At 39.8% G+C, this 24,214-nt stretch overlaps 2 protein-coding genes across 7 annotated transcripts; both read right to left on the reverse strand.

Annotated features, from left to right (window-relative positions):
• Positions 1-98: 98 nt before the first annotated feature.
• Positions 99-14,293, reverse strand: slc45a4b (solute carrier family 45 member 4b). Of its 6 annotated transcripts, none has more exons than XM_040118090.1 (14): positions 14,155-14,293; positions 12,287-12,873; positions 11,901-12,132; positions 7,155-7,343; positions 6,876-7,055; positions 5,940-6,616; positions 5,544-5,699; positions 5,183-5,431; positions 4,864-4,983; positions 4,524-4,623; positions 4,285-4,365; positions 4,002-4,132; positions 3,382-3,450; positions 99-3,238 (listed from the first exon to the last, which is right to left on the reverse strand). In XM_040118090.1, the coding sequence occupies exons 3-14, from the start codon at positions 12,115-12,117 to the stop codon at positions 2,939-2,941; spliced, it is 2,469 nt and encodes an 822-aa protein (XP_039974024.1). In that variant the 5' UTR covers positions 12,118-12,132; positions 12,287-12,873; positions 14,155-14,293; the 3' UTR covers positions 99-2,938. The 6 variants fall into 6 exon arrangements, with proteins under 6 accessions (XP_039974024.1, XP_039974021.1, XP_039974025.1 ...); XM_040118087.1 differs by having other exon boundaries at positions 11,901-12,155; XM_040118091.1 differs by lacking the exon at positions 12,287-12,873.
• A 1,410-nt stretch (positions 14,294-15,703) lies between these two features.
• gpr20 (G protein-coupled receptor 20) lies at positions 15,704-18,208 on the reverse strand. The gene is made up of 7 exons (XM_040117384.1): positions 18,183-18,208; positions 17,450-17,744; positions 17,052-17,318; positions 16,656-16,900; positions 16,318-16,402; positions 16,074-16,199; positions 15,704-15,889 (listed from the first exon to the last, which is right to left on the reverse strand). The coding sequence occupies exons 1-7, from the start codon at positions 18,206-18,208 to the stop codon at positions 15,704-15,706; spliced, it is 1,230 nt and encodes a 409-aa protein (XP_039973318.1).
• Positions 18,209-24,214: the final 6,006 nt, after the last annotated feature.

The following is a 24,214-nucleotide window of genomic DNA, read 5'->3' on the forward strand; positions in this document are numbered from 1 at the left end:
TTAAAAGACTAGAGAGAAAAGAAAGGAAAAAAACTAATGACTGCAGGTAGAGACGTGTAGGAGGGAGTGTATTAAAAACACAGAAACAACTGAGGGTGCATTCATTGTCTTTTTTCAAATAATTGGTACAAAAATACCATTTTTAATTGTACAAAAGTCTGTACAGCATTAAAAAGAGCCAAAAATCAATTTTAAGACACACCAGTGATTGACTTTCAAACCAAAACATAGACTATCATCCCAAAATTCTTAACATTTGTACAAAATCTAAACAATTTGAATAAGCGAGGGGCGGGTTCCAAGAAATTCTTTTTCGTAGTTCAGTAGTTTGGCATGAAAAATGGAGTGTCTCCACCAGACAGAGCTTATTGGTGAGATGGGAACATCTCGGAAACATTTAGACCAGCTGATGTTAATCATTGAAACAAACTTAGGAAACTAATTATTTGTAACAGAAATTGAAGCTGCAGGGAAAACTTTATCTTAAAAAAGTGAAAAACAAAGTTTGAATGTGTACCTGTAGTGTTTCAATTTACAGTGACTTGTCATAATGCAACTGGAAAGACTTTCTGGAGGAGTACCTCAAAATGGTTGAAAAACATAATGTTAGCAAAAATGAATTCCTAACACTAACAAAACTGTATACCCTTACCTCTTGTCAGAAGGTGCTTTTAAAAACCAGCCCTACAAACACAATGGCACACACCCCATGTCACACACACTCGCAGAGTCTCTGCATTATTTACAAAAAGAAATGAGTGACTGATTATATTACTTTGTATTAATTCTCAACACTTTCCCTTTGATGCAAAAAGCCACAGAATGAGAATGTTCCCTTTGTAGTAAATCTTGAGGCCTTCAATCCTAAATGACAGCAAACACACCATAAAAGACACTTTTTCTGTCATGACAGGCAAAGCGGTGGCATAGTTAGCAGGATACAAGGTCCAATGAATACTGTTAGCATTGCCCAAATACTGATAAACACAGTAAAGAAGTCTCTCAAGGGTGTAATGATAATAAACATCTTTCTCTCAGTCAGGTCAGAAATATAAGAATCTCTGCAATGTTTTCACAGTTGTTTCACTTGTGAGATAGTCTCCTCTGATTTGAACAATCCTTTGAGGAGGAAAGAAGACTGAGCGGGTCCTGTGCTTGTCTTCAAGGTTCATTTGGTCATGACACCCTAACCAAGGAAATTTCAAGTCTGCATAGATCAGTCGTTGGCCTTACATAGAAGTGGTCCTCTCTACCATTCAATATGCAGCATTATAGGTCTCTGGAACAGTTTCAGACCATGTGACATTTGACCTCCAAAATTAAACAAATAATGCCCTCATCAGTGAGCTTAAGGCTGCTCTTGGCATTTACACCAACTCTCATATTCAACACTAGTAAGGTTCTACTGAAGACGAGTCCTCAGAGAGTAGAGACTAGGCTGCTCAGGTAAGATTGTACATAAGTCTGCAGCTTATTACACTAGGTTTGCGACACTGAATGTGTGTTAAAGTGTGGTAGAGTCTATGCTAAAAACACACGATACCCCCAGCAGACTCTCTGCTACCTTTCATGTTTGTTATTCTGAGGTAAAAGGAAGCCGGCAGTATGCGAGCCATGTGTGTTCCTATTTATCCTTTCTGAAGAGCAGGGCAGAGTTTTACAGCCGTCAAATGATCAGAAAGGCACACTAACCTAATATGTAAAGCAAAGCTTCCAATACAAATCCCTTTACCAATGCCTGGGAATTTCTATCCAATCATTTTTTTAAAGACTGTATATGACAAATGTGCCATGATGAACATAAGCTCATCATGAGCTATTTTTCCATTTCAACTGTATTTGGAATGTGTATGTCAAAACACTTTTTAAATTTTTCGATAGAAAGCAAAATTAATGCCACCCTGCAGTAGAATCACACTGAAACCCAAATCCACTTGAGGTCAATTTGAGAGACCATGATAAAACTACAATTTACAGTGTAAATTCCCAGTAATTGCAATGCAAAAACTATCATCTGTCAACTGCTGCACCAAAAAAAATTTTTTTTTCACAGCTAGTGGCTTACTCTCTTAATTACATTATGATTCAATGGAGAATGTGGCATTCAGAATTTTAGTGTTTCTGTATAGGCAAGAAACATAAAACATATCATAAAAGAGCACTTTTAAATGAACACTAGATTGCTATGTTAACAAGTTCCAACACCATACATGTGAATAAAAAAGTGTATGAAATTAAACACTGTTTTGTGTATGTCTACAACATGTAGAAGGTTATAACTGTCGTTTGAAAACTTTGCGGAATTTATAAAATAACAATGTCATTTCAAGGTATCGTCTTAACAGACTGGAACAAATACTTACATTGTATTCAGTCTACGTAATGTGGAGGAAAACAAAGTAACAATTTTACAGCATTATGATTGTCCATTAAGCAGTAACAGAGCAGCTTCCGTGAACTAAAATGTCACAAATTACGTCATTGGGCAGCATCAGTGTGACGGTACTGTACAGAAGTGAGAGAGAAAGTGCCCTGTGTGTTTCCCATTTACGTTTTCGCAATAAAGAAGTTTGTTTGCTTCAGTAGTCTGAGCTAAGTTAGTTTCATCACTGTCTTGTGGGTCTCTATGTTTTAATGGCTTACTTCTATTCATCCAAACATTTATTTTTAATAGGGTTGAGGTAGCAACAGGACAAGCAGAGCCGCCCAAAGCTGAGCAAGTTACTTCTTGTCAGTCCTCTACTCCAAGACGATATCTATCCAAATCCATTACACTCAGATTTCTGTAAATGGAACGTCAACTTTCTTCCATGTTTTCCCTCTTTCAGAAAAGCACAGACCGTCAAAAATGTGAATCAGATGTGTTTGGTATAATCCTCGCATGTTGTGGCTTGTACTTGATGAGGATAAACCTTAACCATTATTCCCGTGTTCATGCTTAGGCAACAGAGTGATTCTCTGTCTTCTTCAAACTGTCTCTGTCTGTGAGGCTCAGCAGAGCCAGTCTCTGGTCACTTGTCCTTTCTTCATTCTGGTCTGAATCTCCAGACAAATCCACCAAGCCCTGGTCCTGCTCTGAGCTGCTGGGCTCCACATCAGGATAAATGACAAGGAAACAGGCAGTAAGGAAGCCAAGGAAGGAGCCTACAGAGGCCACTACAGGAATGACACGCACGCTGCCAAATGCCTCTATCACAGCTCCCAGAGCTGATGCCACCAAAATCTGGCTGATATAGACCTGGAAGTGGAGAAAACACGCCATAATCGCATAAAATATAATGGCACTCATGCTTTTCGTCAATTCTCATTACCACCACGTTATTATGGTAGACATTTGTTTAAAAAGGATCAAGAATCACCCATGTTTGGGTGAACTCTAACCTGACAGGTTAAGATGGCGCAGTCAATACCGAAACCTCTTCGAGTGTTTGCTGGACTGTGGTGAATGTACTGAGGAAAGGAACATGAGAGGAGAGGTTGCAACTTAAACTGCAATGCACAGTATATATAGGTTTTTTTGATGTAATGGTTTAGGCTTTCAGTAAGCTAAAAGCCTAAAAAAATATGCTTTTTATGTTAAATAAGCTGACACTTTCCTTAAATGCTTTGGGGCTCAGGCTCAAGGCAAACATACTTTTTTTGTGAAAAAAAATGTGTATTTTGATCATTTTGATTTGTATAACAACAGCTACACCAGAAAATGTCCCAGGAGACAAGACAACAGGACAACATCACATCAACTTCAATTGCTGTAATGTGCTTACAACTGGCTGAAGTACTTAAAAATTTCAAACAGTTCAAAATTTTGTTACTTTCAAAAGCCTCTACTGAAGTACCAAGACAAAATGATACATGAAAACTATATAATATGGAAGCTCTTTGTTTGTGTGTGTATGTGAGTGTGTGTCTGTGTGTATCTGTGTACACATGCTCCCATCCCAAGTTGTATTGTGTGAGACAGTGTGCATGGATATGTGGGTGTAGTTTGTGAGAGTACATACCTCTTTGATTTCATGGTACTGCCCGAGTAATGCATAGGGACAGTAAGAGATACTCATGGAGATGATGCCCATGCTACTGATCATCACCATGGCAACATAAACATTAGGGAAGATCGCCATGACTGCAGTTCCTAAAATAAAGGGGAATAAAAGCTGTAAGTAATTTTAAATAAGCTAAATTTCCCTTTATCTACAGACACATTGAGACTATGTGCATCTGCTCCCAAATCTACTGTAGTACACTGTACTGTTGACAGCGGTTTATTCTTATGTATTAAATTACCTATTGAGAATCCCAGAGTTCCAACGATGTAGATGACCTTAATGCTCAGATCAAAATTATCCAGGTACTTCTGAAGGATGGCTGTGTGGAGAGAAATATCAGTTATTGGAGACAGGTTTGGAAAGAGGGTCAGAAAAGGGAAAGGAAGTTTAATTGTATCATTCTCCACTTGTTTTGTGTGTAAATACAGTAGTTAGGTGAATCCTAATCTAAAAATGGAAACAGTGTTTGTGTTTTACCAGAGCAGACAGCAGCAGTAGCAGCGTAGACCACCAGTCCCCAGCAGCCCATCTGTACTCCTCTGTGATAGTTTTGTAGCTCTGTGGAATTGGCTGGTGCCTTTAAAAAGTGGAAGAAATGCAGCACTGTTATCATGCACTTGACTTGACAAAAAGACTGGATAACTGACATTGTAGTGTTTATATCTGGCGTAATTACTATGTGTAGTGTGCTGTGTTTCTGTTTCTGTGTTACTCTATTGTGTGGTCTTCATGGTATACAAAATACTCAATGACTTAAGTTAGCACAACTATCTTTAAATAATACTGAGGACATGAGGGTGTGTGTCGGAGTGTGTACCATGGGGTCTCCACGAAAAATGACTTGCCCCATGAAATCAGTATAAAACACAGCTTCAGCTATAATGGAGAACCATGTGAGGAGGTGACACACACACAATCTCCAAAGCTGCCTCGGCATCTACAGAGGACAAAAAAAAAAAAAAAAGAGAGAGAGAGAGAGAGAGAGAGAGAGAAGGAATCGAGATGAATTTAGAGAAGGAGTTCCACAAAAAAGTTTGCTTTGTTCATCTGCAACAGCAGACACTTCCACTACCAAATGTGATGCAGTGCAATGGTAAAATAGGAGAAAAAACATTTTCTCATCCAATTTACTTCACCTTCAACATGGACAACCACAGCAGTTGAACAGTTGTACCCCTTTCGGGTCCTCCCTCACTGCTTGAGCCCTCAGATGACAGACTGCTGGCTGACAGCTGTAACTCCCGCCTGTCTGCACACAGCTGGAGGTCACTCAGATCATTCAGACTGCGGGAGGTGGTTATTGGCCGAGGGCTCAAAGGTGCTGTCTGTCGCAGTCGATAGCGCTGTGATCCTACCCGTCCGTAGTATGAGAAAGTAAAGGAAGGCTGTAGAGAAAAAAGACCAACATCAGCTTTTTCACAAAACGAACTGTCGTGTCCAGCAAATATTTATGACGATTACAAAATGTAATTCAACAAATGATAAATGCAATTGTACTTGTCGGTAGAAGGTGTGTGGGTGTGGCCGTGATGACACTGAGGTGCTGGAGGGGCGGTTTCCGAGCTTAGTGGAAGCATGGCCTTTCATTGCATTGGAGTGATCAGAAGAGGACAAGCAAGCATTGACACCATTGGCAGCCTTGACCTGCTGGGACTAGAGAAAGGCACAAAGACCACATGAGACTACATATCTGAAACACAGTACAGAGGTTTTCAGTCTCTGAAGAGTTCCATATATTGCCTATTGAAAAACAGGAAAAATAATCACATATCAAATAACTTGTTGATATTGACACTTAATGACACATTTCTTTGCAGGTAATAAATTGTTTCGGTCTCCAAGTCATTTTAGGTTAACACAAACAGCATCTGCAACTGTAGCAGCTGATTTCACCTGTCTCAGATGTGAGTCTTCTGAGCCAGAATTGATTTGAAGGAGAGAAAAAGGACAGTTTTTTGGATCCTTATGCTCAGGCAAAACTGGATTTTTAGGCTCTAAGACCATCCCATCAGTAAGGGTGTGTGGTCCAGCAGGAGAAGACGAGGACCCAATACTGTGATCCGATGGCTTGAAAGCATCTTCCAGCTCGCCCTGTGTCTGTGGTAGAAAGTGATGCATCTCTGGCAGGAAAAGTTGTCCATCTGGGTCGAGGTCAGGATCCAACTCGATCGTGGCATCTGGCATGGCTAAGACTGAATCGCTTTTACTCCGCACTCGCTCCACAGCAAGGAAGTCCAGTTCCCTTTCCTCGGAATCTGATTCATTGTCCTCTCGGGATGGGGCTTGAGTAGAAGCATCCTCTTCTGCAATCACATCAAGTAAAGGTGGGATGTGGCCAACAGGCCTGAAAGACAACTGGCTGGTAGACTCCCCACTTCCTGTGACTTTAAACATGTTGGCTGGAGCGAAAGGTCGCTCAGGGATACTGAGCATGTGCAGTGTGACAGAGATAATAAAGATGATGCCCGCAAACAAAAAAAGGACCTGTTCCTGTGATTTAAATGCTTGGCCCAGAGCCGTGCCAGTCCAGTCTAGACCACCTAACATGTAGCCCACTGCTCCACCGACCCCTGGAGCAACAGGGATAGACACAGATACACATGTTAATTATTGTGCCAAGAAACAAGGACAGATAGAATAACAAAGACAAATCTCCAAGACTGTATTATCTACGTTTAAAACATTTTTAAAGCTCACGTTCTGAGATCATTCGTAGGTTCTGAGGATGTATATGTGTGCACCACTTATAGATGCTTCATGACAGCTGATATTTATACAGGACCACATAGACCCACAGTGTTTGTCAGTGTTCATACATGCACGTCTTACCAGCAGAGAAGGCATGAATATTCAGGGCCATATCTTGTTCCTCAGTGTCAGCAACATCAAGAAGGTAAGCTCTGATTGGTCCCTCAGAGGCATCAGCACAGAAGTCCAGCACCACCACACCTAATACAGTGAGGACGATGCCGGCTGTATTGCTGGTGGGGCCAACACCAATGGAAAGGCCTGAAAGAAAACCACAAAATACACACAGAATATACCACAAATTAAAAAGTAATTATAATCATTTATAAGTGGTGATCTCCTTTGAAACCTTCTACTCACCTATCAATGATCCATTTAAAAAAAGCGCCAGTCCCAGCAGTACACCCACACACAGGGCCAGAATGAATGGTCTTCTCCGACCCCATCGCAGAGTACATCGGTCACTGGCTGAGCCGATCACGGGCGTGAAGAGGAGACCAAGAACGGGGCTGAGGAACCAGGTTAAACTGTAATATTGCCTAGGAAGGCCTAGAACAATCAAGAACAGAACAGTAGCTGTATTCAGATAAAGTACGATCAGATTAAAGCCGAGAAAACTCTTACAATATACTTTTTCACTCGAGCAGGGGATTGAACCGGGTGCATTGCTTTACCTTATATCTGTGTCTATTAACATTTTATATTCGACCACACTGTTAATAAGTTACTATAATAAACTACATCAATACAGAAACTGTTGCTAAATTGTCTGCGCTTTCACAATATTATAGACTTGAGTCTTGCCAGTATTGCCTAAGCTACAGCTAAATGATACAAAAGACAGAGGACACTTGATGTAACAGCTATGGTTCTATTTGCTGATAGGCTCTATAAATCAAGAAAGGTCAGGTGAAAATGAGAAACGTTTCATCATTAAATGCTTTTATTCAGGCAGCACTGAGCATAAAACATCTTTCACTGTATCTAATATAGTTTGCCTTTTCTGTTCATTTGGCACCTAAGGCGATTTTTTTCAGGCCAGAATCATGGTCTTTCACATTGATCTTTGTCCATATGCTATACTGCTTGATGTTGAGATCTCTCAAACATTTTCATTGAGTTTAATTTGTTTTACTTTGTGTTTTTAACATAAACCATGTTTTTAACTCAGTTTACTAAACTACTTAATGATATTATTAGCGTAAATGTCCTGTTGTATTGATTTACTCATTTGTCATGCAGGAACTTGGCAGAATAACAAACGGTGGGAGTCTGGGCAGAGAAGGTTTTTTCATTTTTTTCTCTGCACAAAAAGGTTAAACTTTTCCTGTTTTCCACTGTTTATAAAAGCATAGCACATGACAGCACTTGCATACCAATACATAGCTATAGAACCACTAGCGCTCTTAAACAGCTCCTCTACTAATAGCTTTTAGGGTGGCAGGGAAATTTCAGATAATGAGGTGGCCTGTTACAACACAGATAGAAATATGCACCAACCCGCTAGGAAAGTGGTGAAATTACCTCCTGTCGACCCTGTCAGACAGCCTAGACAGAACTAGGCTTTATTGAGCACTGCAATCAGGAAACTCTCATTCTTATAGCCAGTTTAATAACACTGTGGTTTGACAGTTAGTGTACCTGTTAGGCATAAATGTATGTAAAATGTATATGAGACAATGCACATCAGTTATAGTTTAAAAAAAAAATAAAAATAAAAAATAAATCTCTGCTACATGACATTATCCTGATTTTCCACCCCATATAAAGGCATGGGCTTTTAGCTTCAATGCAAAAATCTGACATATTTGAATCAAGTCAGCTGGCTGGGTGAGCCTCATGGTTCTCAGGAGAACAACTTGCTATCCATACTGCTTGCTCTGCTCCTGCCTTCCTTCTCCCTTAAGTCAACAAAACAGCAGGTTACTTCACTCCTGTAGGAAAAATATCTTGCCTTTTCGTCTTTCTTTCCCATTTCTGCTCACTCTCTTTGTTGTCAAAAGGCCTACAGGAAGACTTAAAAGGTACCCTGAGGAGTTTTTGACCTCAAGTAGCACTATGAAGTGAGTGAGTGGGTCTCTGTTTTGTTTGTTTCATGCATACGGACAAGGACACACGTGTATGCGCTACATACTTCTGCCAATTTTTTCACATTATTAGACTGATTGACAGGTGGGAGCAATGCATCAAGAAATGCAGCAGCAAAGGTAGTGAAGAAGACAACTACTAGATAGTAAACATGGATGCAAAGAATGCAGGGTTTAAAAAATATTTAATGAGGAAGGAAATGCATTCAACACATTTACCGGACCTCAAGGATACACACAGTGTGTTTTGGCAAGTAACACTGTATGGGAACATAACCATATTTATGCAAAAGAAAGCACCACCATTAAGCAACCTGTGACAAACCCATGAGGTAAGTTTGTGTTGCAAGAAGCTGATTATACATCCTGCTTGAGTTCAGTGTTGTACAGCGACAGTACAACAGTGTCTGTTGCAGTGGCTGACAATGCAGCCACACCCTTCCTATTAATCAATTGTGGATCATATCTGATTAATAGATTTTGCTGTGCCACTCTCCAAGATAGGGACATAGGACACTGAATTCCACTCTTTGTGGTAAAATGATTTAAAATACAGTTTTTCAGAATAATCAGACATTCAACAGTGAACAGTACTTAAAAGGTGCTATATGTAAGTTTTCTCTGCCGCGAACATGGTTTCTTGCTGGTGGTCACTTGCCAAGAGCTTTAGCCATTTTTGCATTTACAAGACAAGAGGTTTAATATATGCCTTTTGAGCAGCGCTACTTCTTCATCCTCTCATACAGAGGGAAGACTGGACACTACAGTGACTCACTATCGCAAAGTGGTAGTATAAGATGGGATGGTCTGGGACTAGCTGGTTAGCATGCTTACTTCAGTAGTAGAAAATAGGTGATAGAAATAGATGCAAAAAAGGAGTTAACATTGGCGTTGCCTTCCACCGCTGGAGATATCTCTTAGCAAGTAAAGGAATGAAGTCATATGCTGTATTCGCAACGCTGCGTCTAGTAAGTAAACAGCTGTTATTGCTAACTTCGGCTCTGCGGTGATAGTAAAAACTTACATATAGGACCTTTAATAAAAACCTTCTTTAGCAGAGTTTCCTGCTCTTTAAATAGAAATTACAAAAACAAGGATTACTTAACTGGTTTCATGGGTGTTGCTAGCAAAATGTGTAACAGTATAATTGCATCATTAGTTTTGAATCGTGTTATGAAATCTTGTGCTAAATTAAGAGAGAAAAAAAAATCTCTGGTCCTGTGTAGCTTTTAGACATAAACGTTTCATTCCAACGATCCCACAATTATGTTTAACAGCGTATGGACTGCGCCACCTAATAAGAACCTACCAAACAAGGCTCCACAGGTTCTTACAACATGTATTTGGAGTCAAGAAACATGAGGATTTGTTCCTGTAACAGAGCCTTAAAAATCCAAAAGAGATCCAATCCAAAAGAGACTGCTGTATTAAGTATATGGTCAAGTTTGAGGTACTCTGGAAAATTCAGCAGACTATAGATTGATAGATTTATTTGGCAAAGCATTAACTGTATGTTTGTTTTTAAAGTGTTGACTATAGAAATGTCAACCTTCTTCAAACAAAGAGCTAATGTTTCAACTGTTCAAACTAGTAGTACTTCATCCAGGTTTAACATGTTAATGTTTCTGAAGCTGGTGTTGTCACACGCTTTTGCAACACTGAATGGACAGAGCAAGGAAACAAAGATACAGCATACAGATTCTACCAATTTTTTGCTTAATATTTATTGTTGGTCCACCTGTGTGTACCTCTCCCCCTTTAAAGTACACCTCTTAGAAAAGATTCATTCCAAACAAGAAGTTTGAAAGGTTATGTTACTACTAATAGACTACTTTAGACCAAAAATCCTATGTCACAATAGTCATTTGTCGCCTGTAACCCACATTATATGGCAATTAATTTAAAATAATCTTTTCTCTCTGAGAGTGTGGCCTTGGACTTTAGGTTCACAAAAAGAAGACAATAACCGATTTTACATGCAGACATGCCATAAAGGATTAATTAAACTACAACTTTAACTGACTCTATGCATTTTCCACAGAGATCACTGATATAGTACCAAAGCAAAACTGGATGAGTTCAAAAACACCCTGAATAGGGTTTGGTTGAAAGTTTTTTAAACACAATCTTTCTTACAATATTGTGAGCAGGGAGGAGAACAGTGAGACTAAAATGTGCTGTGTTAGACATTCTTGTAATACCTAGCCAGGGGAAAATGCCTTTGTTCTATTTCTGCTATGGTGGCAAACCTGACATCTAACTGCATAGCCCCTGTAGGCTACTGCTGGGCAGACAGGTTGCATGACACAGTGGTGCAGTTAGGGAGATCAATAGATCCAGCCTGGCTAACGCAACGAAAGTCAAATTCCACATTGTTGTCGCTGTTACCTTACTACTGTTGCAGCTGGAAATTAGACTTATGGGCATCTCTTTTTGGATAGCTATGGTAGGTTTCCTCACAAATCAAAAAACTATTCTTACATATAGAAAATTAACCAACAACAAGATGCTCGTAGCTCGATCTGGGCAAACTGTCAGTGTGGGTCTTCCAATTTCCTGACACTAACCAGGGGAACAATGCCACAAGTACAGTACATAACTAGGATACCTTACAGGGTAAAGGGAACATGCTACGTGTTACAGCTAGCGTAAACACCTGCTTTGAAATATCATATGGCTATACTAATAGAACTACTACCACATACCTCTGTGTACGTCAAGTGGGAATTGGCCGAGCAATGCATATTTAGACAGACATGTGTGCTTGTTGTTGGGACTTATCCATCTGTCATGTACAAGTTGTTGTAATACAGGTTCTTTTATTACCTACTTTCCATACTTATCACAATTGAAAAAGCACAAATTCACAGAATGTGCTAGTAACATTGGGGGTGGAAATCCGAGTACTGTCAGTATCGCTGCAGTTTCATCTTTAGATATTTATAACATCACTAAAACTTAAGCGACAGAAGAGCAACAGTGACTTTGTTCCTTATATGACTGTATTGCATCTCCTTACCTATCTGCAGCAGCACTGGCGTCACCAGGGCTGTTTCCATGGCGTAGCAGAACTCACGTCCAAACATCACTGCCCCGTGCATTACCCAGCGATGCAGAGGGATCCGTACACCTCTGCCCTCCTCCTCCACCTCCCTCTCACTCTCCTCTGCTTCTTCTTTAGGTTTTCTCTCCTCCAGAGGGCCAGAAGCCTCCCTCGCCTCTGCTTCTCCTCCCATTACAGTCTGGTTTAACTTCAGAGGAACCATTTATTTTTCTGGATGGTTGGTATATATCATTGAATATCACTTATTGGTACTATATTCCTTTATATTTAAGTACACCTTACTATGTTATAATACGATAACAGAACATGTAATGTTCATGGTTTTCATCTTGATCACTCACTGTTTAGGAGGAGCCCAAGATATCCAAAAAGATTATTTAGCGAGCATCTCTGCTTGTCAGAACGTTCTGGGTTTAAAGCCAAATAACTGCAAATAATTGAGGAGGAGGCAGGAATCCTCATTCTTATGAGATTAATGTGTCCAAAAAGCTGATATGGTATAAATATATTCCATACATTTTATCCTTTGTGACCAATGTGCATGACTCAGTAGCTCAGCGGGAGAGAAGTGGTGTTCCTCACTGTGGCTTGCACAAATTCAAAACTTAGGAAGAGCAGAGAATTTTTGTGCTGCTCTAGAGGTATGCAGAGGGGAGGAGCGGGCGAAAGCAGAAGAGGTAGAAGGAGAGGGGTGGTGATATGTGTATTATGATTCCAGTAACTGTGTTTGTGGTAAGCTGCGGAATAGGTCTGCAACTGTGTTTGCTGTTGTTAGTCAGTGTGTGTTGGAGGTTGTGTGCATGCAGTATTTGGATTTTGTAAGACTGGAGTGTGGGGGTCAGCAGAAGTCTGTGCATGTGAATCTACTGTGTACTTGAGGGTAAGTCTGGGTCACAGTGTATGGAAAACCACCGAGTCACACATCAGCCTGCAGAAAAACAAACACCAGTTAGAAACTAAGCTAAAGCTATAAAATAGTACAGGGGGTAGCAATTAATTGGTTTTAATATGCCTAGTCTTAAAGTATTTGCCAAATTAGTGTTCATACTCTACAGATACTGATAGATAAGATGAATGAAGTACATTTTTTAAATATTTGTTTTTTGTATGGGGTCAAGGGCCAAATACTAAAAGGCTCCCATGTGTAAAAATGTCTCAGTGCAACTGGGCCCCATGAAGGGAAGCAAAAAATCTCTTGGAAAAATGCTGCCCTGACCCAATGAAGTACACTGACAACAAGTTTAAACTCAATATAAAACTTTTCCTGCTACAGAACTAACATTTTACTGAGGGAATAGACTTGTCATACGAATCATATGCCAGAATAAAGGAAAAGTTCTTCATTCATGTATTTTCTTGAATCGGTTGAACTCAGTGATATCAGCTGAAACAAAACTGGCAGACTATAAAGACATCAGAGGCATGAACAAAATCCACATTCAGGAATCCACCCTTTTTACAACACCATAGCTGTTGCATAATTGTTATCCATTAAAACAGTTAGATCCAATCTCCTAAACTACCCCTGGGATTGGGACATACCATGTAACAGTGATGTGATTTGATCTTTGGGATATGGTTAAGCCCCATTTCTCTCTTTTCTTTATTCAATAACTTAGTGTCTGTCTTTTCTGACGTACACAATGGACAGGTATCGCAAATAAATGTTAGGCCACGTACGAGTTAATGTTTAAAAAAAAATAAACAGAGCTTTAAAACCACAGATGTGGGACAGTCCTGTGCAAGTCTATGTCGTTATGTTTTCGAAGAGTGACAAGAGTAGCCTGTTCCTGTGTGTAGTGAGCACTGTGTACAAGTTTTTAACCTCCCCGCTGTAAAGTTGAAAATGCGTGGTTCTCACAGGAATGTATGATAATTAGGTGTGTGTCTGAACCAGTTAAGGCATGTTTCGCTCAGGGACAGCTCTTTCCAACGTTGACTTACCTGAGCTACCCACCAACCTGTCCTACAGTCTACACGAACAATTATCAGTCACTTTTGGCGTGTGAGGATGGCGCACATGGCGATAGATAAGCGTGTTGGATCAAAGCACCTGGCTCTGGCCACAGCAACTTTACACTGACTGAGGTTTGACTTGCGGGTTAACGTCACCTTAGCGAGCTAGGTTGGCTAATAAATTTGACAGCTAACATTAGCAAGTTGCGGCAGAGAGACCCACTCAAAATGAAGACGGAAAGACGTGACATACCTGAGATCTTTCTCCCTTTAAGGTGCAGTAGAGTCAGTTCCGCATTATATATATTTTCGATAAGGCAGAGGCAAAACTCTCCATTTGACTTAGCACCATGGCTAACCGTTACCAGCTAACTGAGAGACCATCTGGTTTACTACACTCATCGGTCTCATTGGTTTCCACAGTAACAAATCGGGGCGTGGTCAAAAGAAAATACCAATGACGCCAGTAGGCTACTCACCTACGGAGGGCGGGGAATTAAAGTAATGGTTTACTAACATTACATTTATTACTCATTAATAATACCATTGGCTATAAAATAAAACGAATAATAATGATAATACTGTACAAACAATAAATCAATAATTTGAATATAGGTATTATATTCCAAATTGCGACAATGGAACGTTTAACTTTAGTTTTTATCATAAACCTCATTCCTCAAACATGAATTTAAAGACTTATGAGACCGTTGTAACGTGACCGTTTTTTTTGTTTTTTTTTACTGCACAGAGGGGTTCTGATGATTGTTGATGAAACAACAATTAAAAAGTGTTTATTTAACAGCAAGTGATATCAGACTTTGCTATAATAAAGATTACAGTCCAACAAACTCAACATTCACAAGGTAGGTGCTCTCATCCATCCAAGCATTTTCAGTCTGACCGATAACATTTTCTTTACTATCTTGTAATGGTCTTTGAAGGGGAGTGCAATGTTGCCCTCTGCTGCAAAAAAGTGGTTATAATTCACAAATATTTCCTTACAGAGGTCACCATGTAACCCAAGAAAAAAAACCCATCACTATCCATCAATATGGAAAATAGACACAGATGGTGTCTGTTTTACATTATGTTACAATGGCATATTGTTGAATTTCCCTCTGTTCGCCTGTAACTAGGCATTACTGTAAGAAGTTGATCCAAGTGGGTTTAACAATATGTTGCCCTCTAATGAAAAGGATGCAGTGGTCCTAGGTAGGTATTAAGGTGGACATCCGATTTTTTCTTTTATTAATGCCAGCACTTGTGTCCTGGCCATTTCTAGGCTTCTCTGCATAACAGAGGTCACAGCTATCATTACTCCTTTTGCAGTAGCAACTGTGCTCAGATTTAGCCAAAGGATTTCTTTAGGGATTAAGTGCAGTATGAAAAAAACATTTGGATAGTGCTGCAGCTTTTCAGACTATCTCTGTTATGTAGAGTCTCACAGCTGAAAAAGTAATGGGAAGGTTTTATTGGCATGATGACAATGTGAAATTGCAGACTAAATGTGTCTATTGTGAGTGTTGTAATTTATTCAAGTAGTTAGTAAAAGTTTTCAGGTTGCTGAACCAGCTCTGTTGCGGTGTCTCACTTTTTTATGAATGGGTTGGTGATTATCATTAAATAATTGTGTACAGCATTAGCAGTCGACCCTGAGCTCTTAGCACTGTGCCATTTCACACTGATGCTGTTATCACTGGTCAGTATGTTGCAGAGATCAGACATATCAGCCACACTTCCCAAGGCGACTGTGGCATCTCTGTAACTCTCAGTTCTCCTCACCCCATGTGAAAGGGGATTTAAACTGTATGGTTCTTCCCCGGATTGTCTCTCTGTAATGAAGAGGGAATCTTGGTCATCATGATCACATTATTAGTGGTGGCGTTGGCCATCACTCCTGAGGCCTTCGAGCTGTGCTGCATGCTGATTATGTCACCGCTGGTCTGCTCGGGCTCTGCACGACGGAAAAGATGTCTCATAGTGGCCTGGGGAAGGAAAATGAAGTAAATCCTTCCGTGAATTGACAAGTAAATAAGTGAATACATGAGTGATGGACGGCTGCAGGCAAGGATGGATGGATAGATGGATAGGTGGTATAGAGGAAGGACGTCGGGACGGATGGGATGAAGAAAGATGAGAAAGAGAATACGTAAAAGACTCAAGTCTTACCTGGAAATTATTTGTTACAAAGCAGTAGACGACAGGATCCATGCAGCTATTCAAACTGCTGAGAGTGACGGTTAAGTGGTAGACAATCACATGATGAGGCATGTCAGGGTAGAAGTACACCACCACCTACAATGCAAAGAGACAGACACCAGGTATCTTGGGACCACTTGAGGGTTTAAAGGCCACAAAAACATGATGATGATTTTACATTTAAGACAGTGTGTTATACATGTTGCTCGCTCACCTGTCTAATGTGGAAGGGTGTGAAGCACACAGTGAAGATGATGAGCACTGTGGTCAGCAGCTGGACAGCCCTCATTCTCCTATCCCTGAGGAAACACAGTTAAAATAATCACTGTGACATCCCAACAGCTGTATACCACCAGTGCTTTCAGAGCTGCAAATCTGTGTCATTTTCAACAGTCCTTTTATTCTGGTATGATATGTTCTCGTATCAAAAGCTTAATTTTTTAAGTTCTGAATTTTTTTAAGCACCTGATACAAGCAAATAACGGACAAAAATCTGAAATGCCATGGTATCCAGTATTCTTTCCTTGCTTCTGCCAATTTAACTGTTTATACCTGCTCTGCTGCATCAGATGGCGGTCGGCAAGGGCCCACATAATCCGCAAGTTGAAGACAACAATGATGATGAGGGGTAGAAAGAACTCGGTGATGGTAAGAAAGAGGAGCTTTGAGAGGCAGCAGCCTGTATGCTGGAAAGCAGTGGAGAGGAAGGAGTAGGTGACCACGATGGCAAACAGCCAGACAGAGACACACACACATTTGGCCACACTGGAACTCCTCCACCGACGGGAAGCTTCAACCTGCAAAGACATAAGAAAATAAGTATTTTTAGATTCCTTCTGTATTTCAGTACAGAATGAGCAGGTACCCAGCATATTGTAAAGGGACAGTTTAGGCATCAGAGAACGTAACTGAGACCAATTCTGTTACCGAACTACAGACAAAACCCACCTGCACGATGGCAAGGTAACGGTCGACACATATGCAGGTCAGAAACAAGATGCTACAGTACATGTTGACAAAGTAGCTGAAGATGTGCAGGTAGGAGCAGGTGAGACAAGCCCCTCCACTGTAGTAGAGAAGGATGCGAGTCGGCAGAGAGAGATTCACCAAGAGGTCTGTCACCGCCAGGTTTATGGTGTAGATCACTGAGGTGGTCTTCTGCTTAGTGCGGAAACAGAAAACATAAAGCGCAACCATGTTGAGCACCATGCCCACCTGCAAAAGCCAGGGAGATATGAAGTAAAGGAGAGGAACATTAGAGTTTGCACAGACTAGCATAGTCAACATGGCTTCCAAAAGAGCATAACGATCTACAACCCCAAAATGACTTAGTAAAAGGTTCCTACCAGAAATATGAGAGAGTTTATGACCATCAGCGTGATCCAGAGGCCGTAGAAGTCACTGTAGAGCCCCTCGTCTAAATGAGCCAGTCTTTGAAGATAGGCTTCCATGCCACTCCTGTTAGTGGGACTGGCTATTACAGGCAGGATGGGGAATGAAGTATTGATAAAAACCCAGGACTCAGTAGTGCTGAAGTTTGTCATAATGGTGATGATGATGATAGTGATGATGATGATGATGATGCACTTAGGTGATAATGGAGAGGATGATGATGAAGATGATTCGGAGCTGGTGTGGAAACTGTCAGACAAGATGACAGTGTTTTGATACAGTAAACGTTTACTATAAATTTTAGTCTGAGTGCACGCTGCAAAATACAGTATGAAGTTTGCATTTCACTGAAGGCTTCTAATGTCCATCCATTCACTTTATTCCATCTGTCTCAGCTAATACAGAACAGTTCATCAGTGATGTAAACCTTAAAAGGGGTTACATACAGACCAGGGCTGAGGTTAATAAGCTGATTTTTGACCACATCCATACAGCTAGATCCCTTTTTTACTGTAAAATCTGCCTCATATCTAAAGTGCCAGTTGAATAATGAGTCTGTCTTGCTCTTGTTTATCCGGTTAATGAAGCTGATATCTCAATAACCCCCTCCGCTGCCTTTCACACACAGAGACATTCACAAGCATCCACTCCACTGCCCTGACGTCCACTCTCCCCCCTGTCACTGACCTCACTGTGGTTGTTGCTGTTGGCATGGCCGCACTGACAAAGCCATTTTTTTCCAATATCTGATTTATTTGGACTATTTACTTATAATGTAATTATTTATTGATGACTACAGTATCTGTGTGAATCAATCCTTATCTCAGAGATGGCCTGTATGTGTTTATTTACATCTGAGAAAGATGGTGAATTCTTCTCGTAATTGGTATAAACACAGTGAAACTGGGTTAACTCGATAAACTATGTGAGGACAGTCTTATTTTTGGGATGTTTACAATTTTAAGTTTTATGTAGTTTCATATAATAAATTATAACAACAGATATGTTGTTCAACTGGTAAATACTTAAAGGTGAGTGATAGAGGATATCACCATGGGTGCAGAGACCTTTACAACCCCGATAACACTACATATCAAATCAGATAAACGTATTAAACAGCAGGCTCCATCGAGTTTTCCATGATATTCAACAAACCTAAGAGAATAAATTTCTGTGTAAACACATTTACCAGTTTTGAAAATACTGACAGAAGATGAAAGATCTTAAACAACTGCTAAGTGGATGAAGGTGAAATAAATGCTACAGTATGTACAATCACTTTACAGCTGCAGACGACACAAAGGCAGACTACTTTAAAGTTCAATTTCACATTTCACATTTTCACAGTTTGGTTATTATGTCTTACAGTGCACAATCAAAATCCTGCTATAATGAGACTTCATAAAGTTAGACACTTGAGTTAACTATATGACCCTTTCAATATGGTGTTTTCAGCTGTGAGGAGGAAAATATACAAATATATTTAGATTCTACCAGGTGTGAATATCATAGACAGCAAAGGGGAGTCAGTGACTGCACTGTATATATATCTCAGTGGAATATAATCTGAGAATATGTATAAATTTAACATCTATGAATTGCTTCTTGTCCCCATAGGTGTTTCCTCATCAGTTGACACGCCTCATAAAGTGGTCAAATGCCATAATAGGACAGAGCCTTTAGGGTCCATGAAGTCGTAATTAGAAAAGCATTAAGGTGGGGTGTGAGGAGAAGGGAGAGAAAAAGGGGGAACGGCAGGTGATTTTTGGACAGTGTCATGCACACTGAGTTTTACAGACAGTTGTAATAAATGGTTCTACCTGTTGGTGATGGCAGTTTGCTTTACACTTTTAAAACGAGGACGCACAACAACTGGCTTTGTTGCCTTGTGTTTAGTTAATTGGTTTTATTACATTCGTTAAATTTTAAATGGACCGAGTTGATGTGAGGACTCACATAAGCGACAGTGTCAATTGAGGACAATGAAGGAAATGCAAAAAGCTTATTGACTGAATCAAACTCATAAGGAATGGTACTGGCATTTAAAACATAAGAAAAACATGAAGTTAAACATCACATTTTCCTCATAGAGTCCAAATGAGTGTGAACCCAAAATCGTCTGGCGGCTAGCATGCGACTGTATCCTCCTATGACAAAATCAGCTTAATCGCTCATGAGAGTCTCAACCTGGAAATGTTTAAGGAGCTCAACATACTCTGTTGTGTATACACATGATTCACAACTGATCTCTCACAGCAAACTAGTCATCCAGCAAATGAAAAATGTAGTCCTCTCAGGCTAATGAGAATAACACGCTCAGCTGAGGGTGAGGCATGAATAATGTGATTCATCTGCATTACCAGCACCAGTCTGGCCATAGAACATCAAGACCACTGAAGTAAATAAATGGGTGTTTTCGCAGTAATATCCCCTGATATCAATCAGCATACTGGAACTAGTTCATCATCATTAACAGAGCTAACGAGTGTTATTAACATTGCTCTGGGAAAATTGTGTATTAAACCACTTACTTCATGTGTTCAGAAACAAATGACAAGAACAAGTAATGTATTTCAGTGGTTTTCAATGATGCACTGCCAAAGCTGCACTAACTATACAAAGTTGCTGACTGTGTGCTTTTTAGCCAAGGGGCTAGACATTAGGATGCATCCTAATATCTCTGGTGATCCCCTGACTTTTCCTCCTGTGCCACCATGAGGTTGACCCTTGAGGTTTTGAGTGACATGTCTTGACAATTATTGGATGGACAATCCTGAAGTTTTGTACAGACATTCATGCCCCCCTCCGGATGAATTGTAATAGCTCGGTGGTCCCGTAACTTTTCCTCTAGCCTCATCATGAGGTGAAAATGTTCATTTGTTCAACACTTCAGTTTATGACCAAATGTCTGCAAAACTAAAAACATTTTCATACTCAGCTTTGGTTTGTGTTTACTGCTAACCAGCCAATGTAGGCATGCTAACACGCTAAACTGAGATGTGTTAGCATTTAACTAAAAGCACCACCTTAATTCATAAAGAGGGATGAAAGAAAATCTTTAGCCCACCGTGAGTGACCATTCCTTCATTGCTACTCAAAAAGTTGATCATTTAGCCTAGACAATGGCCCACAAAATCAGTTATTCAGTTGGGTTATATGATCAAACCCAAATACAGATACTAAATAACATACTAAAACCAACTGATTTTCTTCTGGCATGTTAAAAAAAAACTTAACTCGATTATGAACATTTTTGATGTAAAACTGTCTTTTCATATAGGCATATAGTGTATGGATTAGGATTGTTATTAAAAGCTAATCATCACAAGCTCTGGCTATAGGGCTGCAAGCAGTTGAAGATAATTGTACGTGACTAATATCTTGGTAATTGGTCTATTTTCACTATTCCTGTGATAAAACATGACAATCTGAGTTTTTTTTTTTTTTTTTTAAGTAGCCTGTTTCTGGAAGACAGCAAAATGACTGGATGTGTTGTAATCCTGCAAACTGTCGGCAACGGCTCTAATTTAAAGTCGATGCAAAGAATACAGGAATAAGTGTGTGTGTCCCTTAATTTGAGTCAACCCAGGTTGTTTGATAATCTAATGCATCACTGTTTCTATCCAATTCTTGATCTTCCAACATCAAAGACAGTGGTGATGCAATGACTGTAAAGTGATGCTGAAAAGAGAGCACAGGGCCTGGAGGCAGCTCACGAATAACACTGTCCAAATAAATTCCAGCAGCGTGGGAGTCCCGTTTGGGTGTGTGTGCATGTTAAGTGTGTATCTGGGATTGTGTGAAAGACAGAAATACATATAAAGGGAGAGGGACAGGATGGGACATTGGTGTACAGATCTCACGCTGTCCCGCATCAAATTATAGCTTTACAAAGAACCCCTCAAGGCAAATGGAACATTTTTTTGCTGATATAAGTCTAAATTTAGTGATAGTTGTACTTGCAATTACAGTTCACAGGGGCTTTCCATGTACTCTGATTGTGTAATATATTACAAACATGCTCTGGAGTGCAGCATGGTTGTAACTCCTTTAAGCACTCTACTTCATTTACAGAAAACTACCAATGTATGGAAAATGATTTACTTGTTTATTCTGTCCATGCAATGTAAAAATTACACCCTCATAATAGTTTGTACACTGGATATATTCTTGGACTATTCATGCCCCTGTTTTAGTGATTTTTGGCATTACTTTTGTACTTGCACCTTGTGAGGAGTTTGGTTTCCAGGATGAAACATAACTGTGAGAGCTGATTTCTTTTTCCTTTCTTTTAAATACAGTATGTAGAAACCATTTATCTTCTGTGGATGACAACTCACCTCTAGAGAAAAGGGAGACTGGTCAAACCAGTAGGCAAACTGGACTGGACAAATGGACTTCTCAAATCTGTGTCTGACGAGGTCGGAGTGTCCTCATGTCCGACCAAATCCAAAGGTCCTTGGTCAGTGTCCAACCAGGTGATGCTGGATCTTTTCCGAGTAAGGATGCTTCACCCCTCGGTGACCTTTTCACCCTCGTATCATCTGTGAACATCCACGTAGGTCAGTCGTTTCAATGTCTGGAGCGTTTCAGCATTTCAGTGCAAATTTCTTTTCCCTTGACAGTGTGTCAGTCGTGTCTCTCCCTTCAGCTTCTCGAGTCATGCCAGTTGGGTGCAGCAAATAGCACTCTTCTTCGAATCTGTGTATCAAGAAGTCTTCTTGTAATTTCTGTCACTTTGTCAGCCTGTCTGCTTTTACTCAGTGTATTGTTTTCTCACTAGATTTCTCAGACATCCTCAGATCTTTCTGCTTCTATTGTTGTAGGTCTCTCTCCTTTCGGTGTCTTTCTTCTTCATCTGTCCTACTCTTTCTCCCCCTTTCAGCATCATCTTTGGACTCTGTCTTTCCCTTCAATGACTGTCTTTCTACTTCCCTCCCTCTTGCTCTAAATCCCCCCTCAGTTTGGGCTTCAGACAGGAAGTCTTAGTATGTGTTTACATTCTGCTGTGACACACACACATACATACCCATGTACAGTATGCACACACACACCAATGTTGGAGCACACATGCACAAATATATGCAAATACGCTTACACACACAACATCACAAGCATAACTCATACATTTAATGTGTGATTTACTGTGCAGGTCCATAAAGTCCTTTAACAAACCAATAAATTTTGTGATATATAAGGCTTATACTAAAAGACCACTATAAAACACAAATGATGTAGGCTCTGCATGCTCCCTCAGCTAAAATAAAGACACAACCTCTTTAAAGTGTAGCAGTTTTTTTCATACATCTTCTTTAAAGTGATTTATCTCATTAGTGTCCTAACTGAGACTGATCTTTTTCATGATATTGTGGAGGCTTAACTGCCAAAAAATACGATGTAATATTTCATTACAGGCTCCATAATCTCATGTGTGGAGCAGGGCGAGACTTGGCTCCTCCACACTGGTACACTCAGAATTCAGTGTGCTCCTTGCTCCTTGAGGAAATTGCACAAACCTATTAGGGACTGTTAACGGGCTCAGCTGCCTCTCATGGAACTGGGGCTATAGTACGTAACCATCGAGAAATACTACTGAATGCGCAGTACAGGCGCAGGCTTTACAACAGACACGAGGGTAAAAATGATCTAAGGCAGTACACAGCAGGTGTAAAATAGTTTTAGTAGCTTTGGGTGAAGACAAACAAACATTGAAACTACCGTCTTTGAATATTAAGCAGTGCAATGATATATTTGGGAAATCAAGTTGCAGCCTTTTTTAAAAACATATCGCCACCAGTATATTGTATATGTTTCTTGTTATTTTACTGCAAAGACCTTGCATCCTCAAAACACCGACATTTACAGTAAGTGAATATGAGAAGTCAAAGTGTTTTATGTCAGAAAACATTTTGAAGCTAAGCTGTGAGTAAGAAATCTAAAAGTGGATGGAGAAAAAATGGATCTTAAAATCATTTGGAAAAATCAACTGTGTGTGTTGTTGATGCTTCCATAGTTCTCTTCCTTTTTGATTTAAAATAACATACTAGAAAGTTAGGTGTCTTCAATCAAGGAGGAGGGATTTGGTCTGTATCTTATGATAAATGTGAATATGAATGAAGAGTGATGTATGGGATTGAACTGGAAGATGGAGACGTGTGTGTGTGTGTGTGTGTGTACACTGAAACACCTCATGTTTCTACAAACATAACAAGAAACTAGCAGAGCAAAAAAGATTAAAAAAAAGATTTGTGATCAAATATGATTGTGATGCAATACCTGTGCTTTGTCATGACTACTTTCTCGGTGATATATTAAAAATAAACTCAAAACACAAAATCTTGAACCTGCACAGACCTTTTCATTTTACTCTGCTGAGCTCTAATGACAAAACACATCAGGCTTAACAAGTGATTTGATGTTCTTTTCATCCTGACACTTGTTTTTACTAAAAGTGGAAAATAAATGAAGACAGACAAAATCAGCTTAGTGGGGGTGATCACTTCTCTCAAGATGATTAAACTTGTTTCAGCCAGTTGCATTAAACCTCCACTGGATGTACGAATTCTGTACGAAAATCAGAGATTGAGAATGAAAGATTAGGAGGGTGAAAGGTAATCTAAATACGGTGTTAACAGTGACGATTTTTTGTCAGTGTGAATATTATAAGAAGTATATAAGTATTATAAAGACTGTTTCAGAGAAGAAGAAAAAAGGCAAAA

The sequence above is a fragment of the Xiphias gladius genome, chromosome 22 (assembly GCF_016859285.1).
Source record: "Xiphias gladius isolate SHS-SW01 ecotype Sanya breed wild chromosome 22, ASM1685928v1, whole genome shotgun sequence".
Taxonomy (NCBI): Eukaryota; Metazoa; Chordata; class Actinopteri; order Istiophoriformes; family Xiphiidae; genus Xiphias; species Xiphias gladius.

Excerpts from the sequence above, each read along its gene's own strand:
- slc45a4b (XM_040118088.1), bottom strand. The coding sequence starts at position 12,147 with ATGGTTCCTCTGAAGTTAAACCAGACTGTAATGGGAGGAGAAGCAGAG. Across the intron at positions 7,344-11,900 it reads GCCAGTGCTGCTGCAGATAG|GCCTTCCTAGGCAATATTAC; the intron begins GTAAGGAGATGC and ends TGATTGTTCTAG. Across the intron at positions 5,700-5,939 it reads AAGACTCACATCTGAGACAG|TCCCAGCAGGTCAAGGCTGC; the intron begins GTGAAATCAGCT and ends GCCTTTCTCTAG.
- gpr20 (XM_040117384.1), bottom strand. The coding sequence starts at position 18,208 with ATGCCAACAGCAACAACCACAGTGAG. Across the intron at positions 17,745-18,182 it reads ACAGCAACAACCACAGTGAG|TTTCCACACCAGCTCCGAAT; the intron begins GTCAGTGACAGG and ends CTTGTCTGACAG. Across the intron at positions 17,319-17,449 it reads TAAACTCTCTCATATTTCTG|GTGGGCATGGTGCTCAACAT; the intron begins GTAGGAACCTTT and ends TGGCTTTTGCAG.